At 37.4% G+C, this 12,491-nt stretch overlaps 1 protein-coding gene across 6 annotated transcripts in view; it reads right to left on the reverse strand.

The window, feature by feature from the left end:
* The window catches only part of arhgap24 (Rho GTPase activating protein 24), an 82,402-nt gene that overhangs the window by 24,379 nt on the left and 45,532 nt on the right, over window positions 1–12,491 (reverse strand). Inside the window, exon 1 of one of the 6 annotated variants that reach the window (XM_038275019.1) lies at window positions 11,926–12,367. The exons of 4 other annotated variants lie outside the window; for them this stretch is intronic. In XM_038275019.1, coding sequence (XP_038130947.1) covers window positions 11,926–11,956 — 31 coding nt within the window. In that variant the 5' untranslated portion in view covers window positions 11,957–12,367. Of the gene's footprint in view, window positions 1–4,033; window positions 4,244–11,925; window positions 12,368–12,491 lie in introns of those variants that run through there. One more of the 6 variants, XM_038275018.1, reaches the window with a different exon arrangement.

Consider the following 12,491-nt stretch of genomic DNA (forward strand, 5'->3'; position numbering starts at 1 on the left):
ACACAGGCTATTGCCATGTTTCCATCCAACTGAAAGTAAAAAAAGAAAAAAGAAAAGGAAAAGCAAATTTGCATTTTTTCTCCAATTGATTTAAAAAGCAAATGAATCAAGCACCACAAACCATAATGTTGTACGTTATTGTCCACGTTATGTCATCACAAATGGCTGTAATACACATAAAGTAGAGGGTGCAAACTAGCACGGGCCACAGATCAGTGGAGGATAGTTTTAATAAATGTATTGTTTTTGGACTAATTGTTCTTATGTTAAAATGTCAGTTAGAAATGGCAATGTTGCTTCCAGCAATGTCTTCATGCATAATGGGAACATCCATGTAAACACCAGCCACAGCAGCTGATCAGTCATGTGAAGAAAATGTTTGCGAAGTCAGAGCTGATTTGGAAAAAAAAAAATTCCATCTCCCTTTTTTGTGCATTAAGCCTTTTTCACAAAAAAACACCTAAAGTGAGGATGAAAACTTTTTTGCAAAGTTAGCAATGTTTTATCGAATTTTGCAATTGGAAAAAGCATCTGTATGTTGAAAGTCACTTTTACTCAAGATTTATCAAGACATTTCTATTCTTCAGTGTTTTTTGGATGATATCTACTTGTCAACAGTGTCTGTTTTTTTTTGTCTTTTTAAAGTGCTATCAGATTACAACCAGACTGTAGAAATCAGCACAATATGCCGCCTTTATAGCACCACACAAAATCATCCAGGATTATTTATTAAACATCTCCACCGTTTGCTTTGTGCTTTCATACACACACATATCATGAAGAGATTCAGTGTCTTAATCAAGGTTTGAATGTTTGATTCCAATAACCACAACTGGTTTCCCAAATAACTAGGAATTTGTGTTTACCTTCAGTTTAACTCTGAGTTTCTTACTTAAAAGTTTTCTGCTCTGTCCTCACTATAGTGTTTATTTTAATTGTCATGCAATTATCCATTGTGTTTGTGCGTCTGTGAGCTTCTTTCATTTGAAATCAGTCATTCCTTCCATTACTTGCTTGAATAGATTGCATTTCCTCCTGAAAAAAAAAAGTAATTATGAAGCTGTTAAACAAGCATGCAACAGGATTGTATGGCATACCACGGTCATTACAGAGCACTCCTGTTCCTGCTGCCATTTCCTGTTGATGCTCGGCTTTCGTCTAAAAGGAGTTTGCCTCTAAGTTTATAAAGATGGTAGATGCAAGCAGTAAATACCAAATTGGTCTTAACATGTCAGAGCCAACCACTTACAGAGCCTGTTATGATAATTCCTACAAAATGGAAAGAGAATCTTTAAAACTATACTCTATAACTTTGACTGCCATAAAGATTTGTGTGAGAGAAATGCAGAATTATAGGTTCACATGTCATTCCACTGCCTGGGGAGAAGTTCCCTATCTCCCACCTCAGTAAAATAACTGGAGGGCATTTTTTGACAGAATCTCTGACATTTATGATCCTCCAGTAAACAAATCCCAGGGGTTGATTATGAGCCAACTATATCATCTTACTATCAGAGCTAAAAAAAAAAAAAGTTTTATCCAGTAGGGAACAACTGTCAGCTTTACAAAAGAATTACAAATTCTAACAAAAAACACTGAAACGGACTGATTTTAGTTCACACCGGCTTCTCTCGAGGAACATTTATGAGATTTTTTTGAATGCAGTCACTTTTCTTTTGTGTCTCTCATACAAAACATATTCTACTTCAATACGACTGGTAGTGCAGCAGACCCAGAATTATGGCGACAGTAACAAGATAAGGCACAATAACATCCATCCACTGTTCTTCTTGGTTGTGGATCAATTAAAATCTTTAAAATATTAGAAATAACACAAACCGTTTGTCTTTTATAAACAATGTTTTTTTGTTTCTCTTGCTTGTTTCAATAATTAGCTGTAAATAGGACAAAGAAAAGCCAGCAACATTTACAAAAGCAATAGTTGGGTGTGCACTTCTACAATTTAATAAATGCATCCAGCTTTTCAAAGACTGAATGAGGCTTATGTGGTCTAATTGATAAAGTTTCAAATTTAAAACTCTGTACACAGAATATGGGAATTTAAAGATGTAAATATAAAACATGGTTGTAGTGTTTAAACACTCAAAAATGTTGTATCGCTTTTGCACAAGAAAAAAAAAATCCTGTTTAATTTATTGTTGAGTTGGAAAAATGCAATCACATTTAGTTTTTTTTAAATTGACAGTTTTTTTGACCCACTGATACTTCTACATCCCTACTGTTGTCTGCGATTGGACAAAAGGATAACTTCTTCAGAAGGGTAACATCATTTTAGTGTTATCCCAAGGCAGTTCCCAGACTGGGGGGCATCCATAGTCCCTTGATTCAGCTCTGGGGCTGCCATGTAATCTCCTCCTAGTGGGAAATGGCTGGAAAGTCTCTAAAGAGGGACAAGAAGGAGATCAAATTGGACAAGCTCCCACAATTTGATGCCAAGGGCTGAACCCAGTATTCTAGAGGTAAGCTCATCTCAACTACTTTTATCCAACTTCTTGATCCATGTATCATGAGCAATAGGGTCCCAGTTAGACCATACCTGTAAACATAGACCTTTCATTTAGACTCATTCAGTAGAACAGAGGGTAGCACTACCTGCATTACTCCCCCAACCCTTCCACCCATCTCCTGCTCCATCCCGCCATTACTAGTGAACAACAGAACAGGACACTGGTACACCTGTCCTTGAGGCAGAGATAAAACTACCTTGTTCATCATCCTGGCAGCTGAACTGCACTAAATTTAATAGCCTGTTATGTAGCGCACATCTGACTAACTTCATACTCATGAACTGATGACTGACAACTTGGCATTATATTGAGTTATCGCTGTCGTGTCATGTTATAATTGCTATCTGAGCTTGTCCGCTTCAAACAACAACTGTTCATTCCAGTTGTGGCCGCTGGCTTAAATCAGTGGCCAGCTGCCGACTAGACTTTAACTAATGGTCCAAAACAGGTGGGAGACAACAAAGGATCCCACTGTTCTGTAATTGCTTAGAAAAACCTGCAAACCCACATGGGCTTCACAATGACCTATACCTTGGAAAATCTAGTAAAACCAAAACAAAGTGTGCCCCGTTACAAAGCAGGCTTTGCACCGATTTGATTGTGGTGCAGCCCTTTACAAATATAAAAGATTTAATCCTCTTATATTCACACGGTGAGATTATTTTCCAAATAATTGAAAACATAAGTTAAACAAATGGGAGTTGAATCAGTGCAGAATCTGGCATCACCTTGACACAGACAGAAAAAATACTGAGAAGAAACTGGCATTTTAAAATACCATCTTAAGTTAATTAAAAGTAAACAAACCTCTAATTCGCTATTGGGTAGTTAGAATATTGTTTACTAGTTTAAATCTAGTGCCAAAGTCCAAAATCCCAGCACTACTTGACCTACAATATTATGCATAAGCTAAATGAAAACCCCTTTGTGATGTAGAAAGGCTAACTTCTTCCAGACTGAGTTTGACTTGCCTGCCAAGAGGAGGAAGCAGCTGCAGCTGGCGCAGAAAACAATGCAGATCCAGTAACTACCTTGCTGAAAAGACAATATATGTCATATTTTCCCCTGAGCCTGCATGTGTTTAAACAGTAAGGAAATAAATTAATGCATATGGTCTATTCTCTCTAGTCTGTAAGAGTTGTCTGGTTTGCTGCAAGCAAGGGCAAGTTGGGATTCAATAATGTGTCTAATGATAGTCTTCTCAGAAGTCCTTGCATCATAAATACCTCCAACATAACAGGAAGTCCCTCACTGAGCAGCAAGCAGCTCCACACAGCAAAATGTCTGTCCATTCATGTGGAAGGAGGATTAACATCGGAAACAAAAATGATCCCTGAGATCTAAATCCTTTTGTTTTCGAATGAAGTCATCCTCACACATTACCTCATCATTACTCTAAACACCAGACAAAAAAAAATATATCTGTTTGAAGAAAGAAGTCTTCACCAAAATTTCACGTAACTACTATTAATAAAGAAAAAATGGTCTTTCAAAAGATTTATTACCTTGATGTAGAGGTAGCAAACCAGGCTTTCCATAGTCCCTATGAACAGCCTGATGAACCACCTCCATGTTTCTTTCACCCTCTCGGCCCAGAAAAGACAGTCTCTGAATGGTGTTACAAAGTCCCGGCAGCCTCGGTTAACTTAAGGACGGGGGAGATCCTGAGTGGAGGATCTATGCTGCCGGTTTTTGGCCCAGCTCAAAATGAGTGAGTGAGCACAGCTGAGAGGGTGTGAAAGAGAAAGGAAAGGGGGAGGGAGGGAGGAGAGGTTTGCAACGGGGGTTGGTTAGTATCTTCACACACTCTTATACACACAAGCACTGTATGGGAACAATAGGCAGATCTCTGTGAAGGCTTGAGTTAAGAGCACCTCAGTTTGACAGAGGGCACGACCTCATAAGCAAACACACGATCCCTCACTCACTTCGCAAGGCTTTGTTAAGAACATCAACTGTTAAATGCATGATGTCAACAGAAAGATCATTTAAACAAGGCATCAAATAGACATTATTAGATGGATCTACAATACTAGAAGTTCCTAAAAGTATGATTAAAAGCAAGATGCTTAAACAAGTGGTTCCTGGACCTTTCAGGCTTTGCTTTTAGAAAAATAAACTTGCAACTGTTTAAATAACTTCAACTTTACTTTAACCCCATGTTTAAAATGAGAGGAAATTAACATAACAATGAATAAAAGTTGTAGAAAACTGCAAGTGTTTTGAACAATCCATAGTATTGCTTTATTTAAATTCTAATATCATTATGAAACCTTATCCCAAACTGCCTGGCCTGTGTAGTAGAGTCATAATTGCTGCTTTTTCTCTAAGTATCATATTGCTGGTTTCTGTTCAAGATAAGGTAACTTTCTGATTCAAACAAGAAATTCAGAGATATTTAATGAAAGCAGGAATTCAATTCCCTGTTTGAATTTTACAGCTCAGAATGTGTTGTTGATTTCCACATTAAAAGTCAACGAGTGTATTTCTATATCATGATGTGTGACTCCATATTGGATGTTCATATTTGCCTTATCTATTTCCTCTTACCCTGTCTTAGATGAAAGATTTAAGCAAATCATTCCATCATTTTCAATGAAGAGACACTAAAGCTATAGGAATATATGGTGGATGTATTCAGCCACCAGTGCATGTTAGTATTTCTTCTACATTTACACTTTTCCATATACCGGCAAAGGTTCTCCCATTTCGCTCGACCCCCCTGTAAGGTATCGATGACTAATTGTCATCCTAGTATCATGGTGGTCCTTGTCCGTTAATAAAAAAGATCTCAAGACAGACACCAAAACATTAGCCTGCACCTGCGTCCCGAAAGACTTTATCTGGTGGGAACACAGACTCTATGGTTACGATAGGGATCCATTACCATCTGATGCTGAATGAGAAACAATGTGAATAGCAGTGGGGAGGTCAAAGAGGACAACAATTGTTCAGCTCTTCTGTCTCTCACTGGCGCCCTTAGGGAAGTAGGTAATCGTGGCAATAGAAAATGGAGGATAATGTTGACATCAATCTCAGATTTGATCCATTCAGATGTATATAAGGAGAAATGCTTTAATTATTATAGGCAATCCAAATAGGTAGTATCTGTTATTAGTATCTAGAAGAACAGTGAAACTGTTTATTATACTACCAGGGAAACTCATCATACAGTATATCTGTAATACAGGTTTAATGGATTGTCATGAGTACAAGAAGGAAAGCATCGGGTCAGTCCGTTCATTGCGGTCACAGAGTTGTCCAAAAGCCAAGTGTCTCCATTCTGATTTCATGCCAGCCATAGAGCAATGTCTGTGTCCTGCCAGTGCTGCTGTAAATATACCATTATGTAAGGGGTTTCAATTTCAACTTTAGAAAGAGGACCCATGCCTCAGACTGGACCCAAAGCTACAAACTTGTAACACAAGTGGGCATGATAAACACAAAGAAGTCACAAAGGGATTATACAAATGAGCTCCACGAGGAACTGTTACATTCTGATGCTGCTTTACAGACCTTCTGATGTGTTTTACTATTAATAAAATACCAAAAGATTTTATTAATAAAAGACAAAAGACAGCTACCAAGACAGCTGAATGAAAAACAAGCATATTTATTGAAGCAAAACGCAATTAAAGGAAGCCTAAATAAATAAAGACTCAGAAGAAATAAAAAGGAATCAAGATAATGACAGCAAGGAAATACATGAGGTGACCAGACACTGGTAAGGGAAGGACAATAAAAAAGAAAACAAAACACCATCTGCATCTAGTAAATATCACAGCTCAACAAAACAGATGCTTTACACTAAATAAATAAAGCTGAAGTATATTTTTTCAAAGTGTATTAGTTGCAGTCTCCTGAAAAAAAATAACACTGCAAAAAAAAACAACTGAATCTCTACAGCCTGTTTATGTACAAGCTAGCGTCAGCACTACAGTAAAGCTTGCCAATAGTTAATTCCCTTTGTGCTGCAGATGGCACACTGTTAAACAATGATGTCATTCCCATATCCGAGTCTCAACTCAGGAGCAGCATAGCAGATGAGAACTTCGCTGACTAAAATATTGCCATTAATATTTACTAGTGTCAGGGATATTTTTTCCCTGTGGAATCTCTTAGGTAAATACATGCAGCAGCAATAATATATAGTTTTGCTCAAGTATATGTCCATATATAAGATCTTACTAGCTACAGTAGCATAATAAAAGTTCCTTAATCAGTGAATAGTTTGGAACAGATACCTAAATAACAAAAAAAGTCAGATGACCCTCAAAAAGATCCTTAACCAGTATTTCAAACAACAAAGTACTTAATAATTAATGCAAGTAATGAAAGAAATAAAAATTTTCCTCGCATGTTATGCAAGTGGAATTGAAGGAGTCAATCAGAGATGCAAGCGCACTGATAACAACGTTTCTCAAAAAGCTGGAGAACAGAACTAAAAAAACAAAGCCTTGATCCAGGGGAGATATTTTTACCGTGTACACTGCAAAAAATAGAAACCTCAATAAGTTATTTTTTCTTAAAATAAGTGAATTTTTCCTTGAATTGAGGACGTAAGTAAGACACTTTGCCAATGGAACAAGACAATTTCCTTTTAAAATAAGAAAAAACTATTTTATCGTCTTATTTCAAGTAAATATTATCTAACTATCTTATTTTAAGAGTAAAAATACTCATTCCATTGGCAGATCATCTTATTTACCTGCTCAAATTAAGGGTAAATATACTTAATTTAAGAATTTTTTTACTTATTTCTGGATTGTTTTTGCAGTGTACATTTGCCCCTCAGTGGTTGGATGAAGCAGTCATGCTTCTCATAGTAATGTGATTATATTTCACTATGTTGCATTGAGTGAACATGACCAAATGAAGCACACACCAGAAAACCACAGATATGCAGTTTTTGCAATCAGATTTAAAACCATATTCCTAAGCCTACAAATCGCATATGTATGCAGAACAAGTGAAGATGAAACTCAAAAATATAGAGTTTTTCCTCTTAATCTACATGTTGTTCTTTGATCTGGCTGTTTAAGCATTTACATTAACTGTGCATGTTTAGAAAGGAGTAAACCCTATTTTTTTGCACCAGATAATAAAACAAGAGGAGGACTTGAAAAAGTATCTGCTTTTTTGCCTAATGATACCTCGTAATATCACCTTTCAGCACTGACAAGAGCTTCAGGGTAGATGCACACCTGCACTCCCCACAGTCAAAATTGCTAGGCTGTATCAGCCTCTCTTAAGTCCTTTGAACCTTTCACAAAGGGCTGACCTGCTCTGTTGTGAGTAACAGCAGCAAGTCTTTTTCCCAGACAATCAGTGATGGGAACACATATGAGTTTTAGTCTGTTATTCAATTTTCAATGCATTTATTTCTGTCTCAGGCGCTGAAGTATTAACCAACATGTCCGTTAACCTGATTGCATTTGGCGGATGAAAGACCTGTCATGGGGGAAGTTTATTTTGATGAATAAAGATAAATCTGAGTGGCATGTATCAACCATCATCTCCTTTATAAGCCTTTCACCTCTAGTTTTTACTTTTAGTGATCAGTGAGGTAAAACATCATGAATTAAACTAGGATACGTTTCCAGAGAGAGGCCTTTTCACTGTTGATTATTTCTCTGGCTGTGTGATTTAAGAGAGTAAAAGCAAAAAGGGAAGCATGTATTCCCTTTTGGTCATGGCAATGATGCTTTATTATTTTATTTGACAACATTGTGTAAAAAAAGGTACTAAAGGATAATAACGGCAGTTTAGAGTGAGGAGTTGAAGGAAAGTGCAAAAAAGGAGAGAGATTTCTGGTGAAGTAGCAGAGGCAGTAAAATCCTAGTGGTGATGCTTTTTCTGTGTGATTTTTCAGCTCAAGCTGCTGAATTATTGAAAATATCAACTTTTAAGGATGAGTCTTTTAATTAAGAGTTTTACTTTGATTTCTTAAAATGGGGATTTGTGGTTAGGATGTAAGCAGCCATTATTTTCCAAGTAGTGTATAACCCTCTGGATAGAGCTGTGTTTAGAAAAACAACAAAAAAGGAAATTCTTTTAATTTTAAGCTAATGATTTGCTGGTCTAGAGCCTGTTATAAATTAAATGGTTACCACCCTTAAAAGATTTAACTTTAAATAAATAGTATTCAAATGCTATAAACTTTGGCTTTAAGATGATGTTACTGTGTTTATTACATGAAATATTTGACCTTGATGTTTTACATTTTGCAAAATGATTTTTACTTCCTTTGTCTACATTATGTAGAACAGATGACGGACAATCCATGTTTTTAAAATTTAAAGAAAAAGGACATGGAATGGTAAAGTTTATTGCCAAGTCATAATTCACCGATTTGAAAAAAGTTTGAGAATTGGACCTTAAAAATGGTCATTTGGCAACATGTCATTTGTGAAGGTATAAGAAAATACAACCATGGGCACAAAGAGGAATGGATTATCTTATAACCATTTGAGACCAGCTGAGGACCTACATAAGTGTTAGGAATCCAGTTTGTGTGGATTGTGTTTTTGTGTTATTCTCTCCCTCCACCACCAGGTGGCGCCCGGTTCTCGTTGGTCCTCCCAAACACCTGCGGCTGGTTGGCTTATTACTGAGGACTATTTGAGCGGTGGACTGCCACTACCTCAACGCCAGAGTGTTTGCCAGTTTTGGATACTCTAGCCAAGCTGAGTTTTGCTGAGCCTAACCTTGTCTTTGTCTTTGCCTTTTCGGTAGGAAGCTTTCCTGCAAGCTGGATGTTTGGCCTTCTTCCCATGGAAGGATTTTTTTTTTAGCCTCACACTGAGCAGGGAATTAACCTCCACAAGTTCCGTTCAAGCCCCCCTGGAATCCCAAGTGACAGTCCGCTCAATAGTTTCTCAGGATCCAACCAAGTCTTAACCTGTCCGCCCTCCAAAAAGTCTCTACCTCTGAATAAACCCACACTGACCGGATTCTGGGAGAAGAGGTCTTCTCAATCAACGTGAGTCCTGTTTTCTCTGTCTCTCCAGCCATCACTCAAAGTTCCCACGGATCCTGAACTAACCGCTGATAGTTCCCGTCCCTCTTCCAGTTACGGTTCACCAGCACACTGAGTTTCCTGAATCCAACCCCCGCTGTCCTTATCAATAAACCTGTTCAAACTTTTACCCCTGTTCTCTGAGTAGTTTACTGCATGTGGGTCAATCTCTAAAGAAAATCATGACAATAAGGTATCCAACTGGCTTTGCTGATACTGTTTGTATTTAAAATCTATTTTGAAAGGTATAAGCAGCTTTTACTTGTGTATCCATCAGCAGCTGTTGCAGATCATAAGATAGTTCTCAATTTCTTTGAATACTACCCAGAAGCAAGGACGTTTTTACCGCTATCGCACCAGCTGGCCAGCAAATTCTGGAAACCTGCTTTATATTTCTGTCAAGACATTATAATAAAACCATCACTCACTATATTCAATTTACCAACTTTCATGCAGCTTGTTTTTTTTTTTAATCTATCGTTCAAATTTTGGATGTGAAACAGCAAATAAGTAAAATTAAGACTGTTTTTTTAGACTCTTATTCCAGTATTCACCCAAGGAATTAACTTGAGAAATATTTTTGGAAAGTTATGACTTACTTCCCTCCAGGGGCCAACACTTGGACATAATCACAGAACTGGTTCAGAAAATATGCGACTGACCTTGTTCTGGAGTCCTAACTGAAATTCTGGCTTCACACAAATTAGATTTTTTATGCTTTCAACTTCTCAAAACTGTCCTACATTTAAAAAGAACATACGTGAAAGATTCAGTTATTTCAACATTTACTGCAAGGGATTTCGTACATATAACTCTTCATCCTTGATTTTATTCCCTCCTTCCCTTGCTTTCCACACCTCAATCAAATCCCGTTCCCCCTCCAACATTCTGTCTAAAGCAGAATTACTCCTGCCTGTTTCCTTCTCCTGTCTGTTGCTTCAGATTTTTCGCATGAGAACATCCCTACTGGGATGGATTTACAAGCAGGCTGGGAGCTATGAATTCAGCCGTTTATTCTGTTATCTTGCCGCGAGCAGCAGAGCGGAGTGAAAACTGACCCCGGCATGAGAATGCAGTTTTGGAGAGCTGAACTTTTTCTTGTGTGGAAGGCTTTTTTAAGCTAAAGCACATTTTTTAAGGAGAACATTGATGGCACTTCAATATCCCATTAAAGTGAAATACCTTTTTTTTTTTTTTTTTTTACAGTTTACCTCACCTCTCAGTTTTTAAAAGTTAATTAAGAATTTTAGCATTACATAAGCTACATTACAACCTTGCTATAGGCTGGTATATTGATAATGCATATCTAAAGGCTAACTCACTAAAAGGCATCGGTCGACAACAAGTTATACCGAAGTTCAAAATGCTTCAAGTTTTTCAGTGGGTTTAAAATCCATGAGAAATAATAAAGCAAACCACTGAGCTGGGAACAGGACAGAAGACTGGAGACAATCAGGTTAGAGATGAATGAAACAGAAACTAGATATTGGGAGGAGTAGTTAAAGGAAAAATTAGCTGGTGGGTGTAATTGATTAATAAGCAGCTACTTTGGTATAAATGACTATGAATTACATAAAAACTACATGTATACACAAAAAGCGGATTCCAGGAGAATATGACTAGAAAACCAAAAGCAAACAACATGGATGATCTAATGAACACTTAACATAGCATGAGTAAACACCACAATCCAATATCCTGTCACACAATGTCACTACATGGCAAAGTTTTCAAACCCCTTTTAAACAGAACTCAATTCAATGTTTCTACTGCATTTGCACCATATTCTTCAGATCACTGCTGCACTTTATAAATTGACATATTCATTTCACTGTTGTAAGCTACTCATTCACTTTTGAAATCGCAGTTTCGTTTTGTATACACTCTGTTTTTGCAAAATGACAATAAAGTTTGTCTAAGTCTAAGTCTACAAATATAACAAATAAATCTATAAATGTCATCTATTCTATATTTTTGGTATTTATGAAAAACAAACAAATGAAGAAGATATTTATATTTTTTAGGTAAAATCATTTTGAATATATCAAACAATGTTTTAGGAAGTTTTTCATTTCAGTTTAATTTTGTACATGAATCCCCATCACCATAAAGCACGGGTGTGTTTACTCAAGGGGATTGAATCCTGAGACTCTTATGTTGTCTCATGCTGATTGTTAGCTGGTAATGAAGAGTTAATTCTGATGTGTAATAAGTCCAAGAGAAATCTAAATATGTAGAAAATATGAAACAGCCTCTCTTTTAGTTACAACTAAAAACAATACAAAGTCAAGCAATGTCTCAGCCTTCTTAATCCATCAAGCCATTCAATTAGAGATGCAGTCTGTTCATTATTCTGCAGTGCAAACAAAAAAGACACACCTGGATTGGAGTTAAGGTCCATGGAGAGCATATGAAGACCTGCCCCCTTCTCAACTTGGGCTTGAGGGTGCAAAATGCCACACTCTGCTGACCACTGCCCCCCAGATGCCACTTCTTCATCTGCTACTGTTCTAAGCCACAAATAAAAAAGGGCTATCTTCTCTGGTTTCCTCTTAAATGCTGCATGTTTTCCTCTCCCCTGCCCTTCACTCCTCTGGGCTCATATAACTTTTTCTTGCTGCCTACAATTTGAATTTGTATAAGTCAACAGCAGGTCATGGTGACACGTCGCTCAGCAGCAGAGCGAGGTGAGGTCAGATTGAGGGTAGTTCTTCTGCCTCCTGGTAAGCCGTTCCACTAAACTTCTCCTAAAGGAAAAGGCAACAAAAGCATATTTCTGAGGCTCACGCAGAAATGACAGAGTGGAAGCTGAAGGCAAAGATGGTGTGTCTGCTCTTTTCTGAAGGAAGTAAGACGGGTGGGAGGCAGCAGGGTGGAGGGAGGTGGGGATATCATAAATCAGGCAGCCCTCCCCAAAGTGGGGATCTGTAAATCTGGGGAACGAA

The sequence above is a fragment of the Cyprinodon tularosa genome, unplaced genomic scaffold (genome assembly GCF_016077235.1).
Source record: "Cyprinodon tularosa strain WSP-4 unplaced genomic scaffold, ASM1607723v1 ctg94, whole genome shotgun sequence".
Taxonomy (NCBI): Eukaryota; Metazoa; Chordata; class Actinopteri; order Cyprinodontiformes; family Cyprinodontidae; genus Cyprinodon; species Cyprinodon tularosa.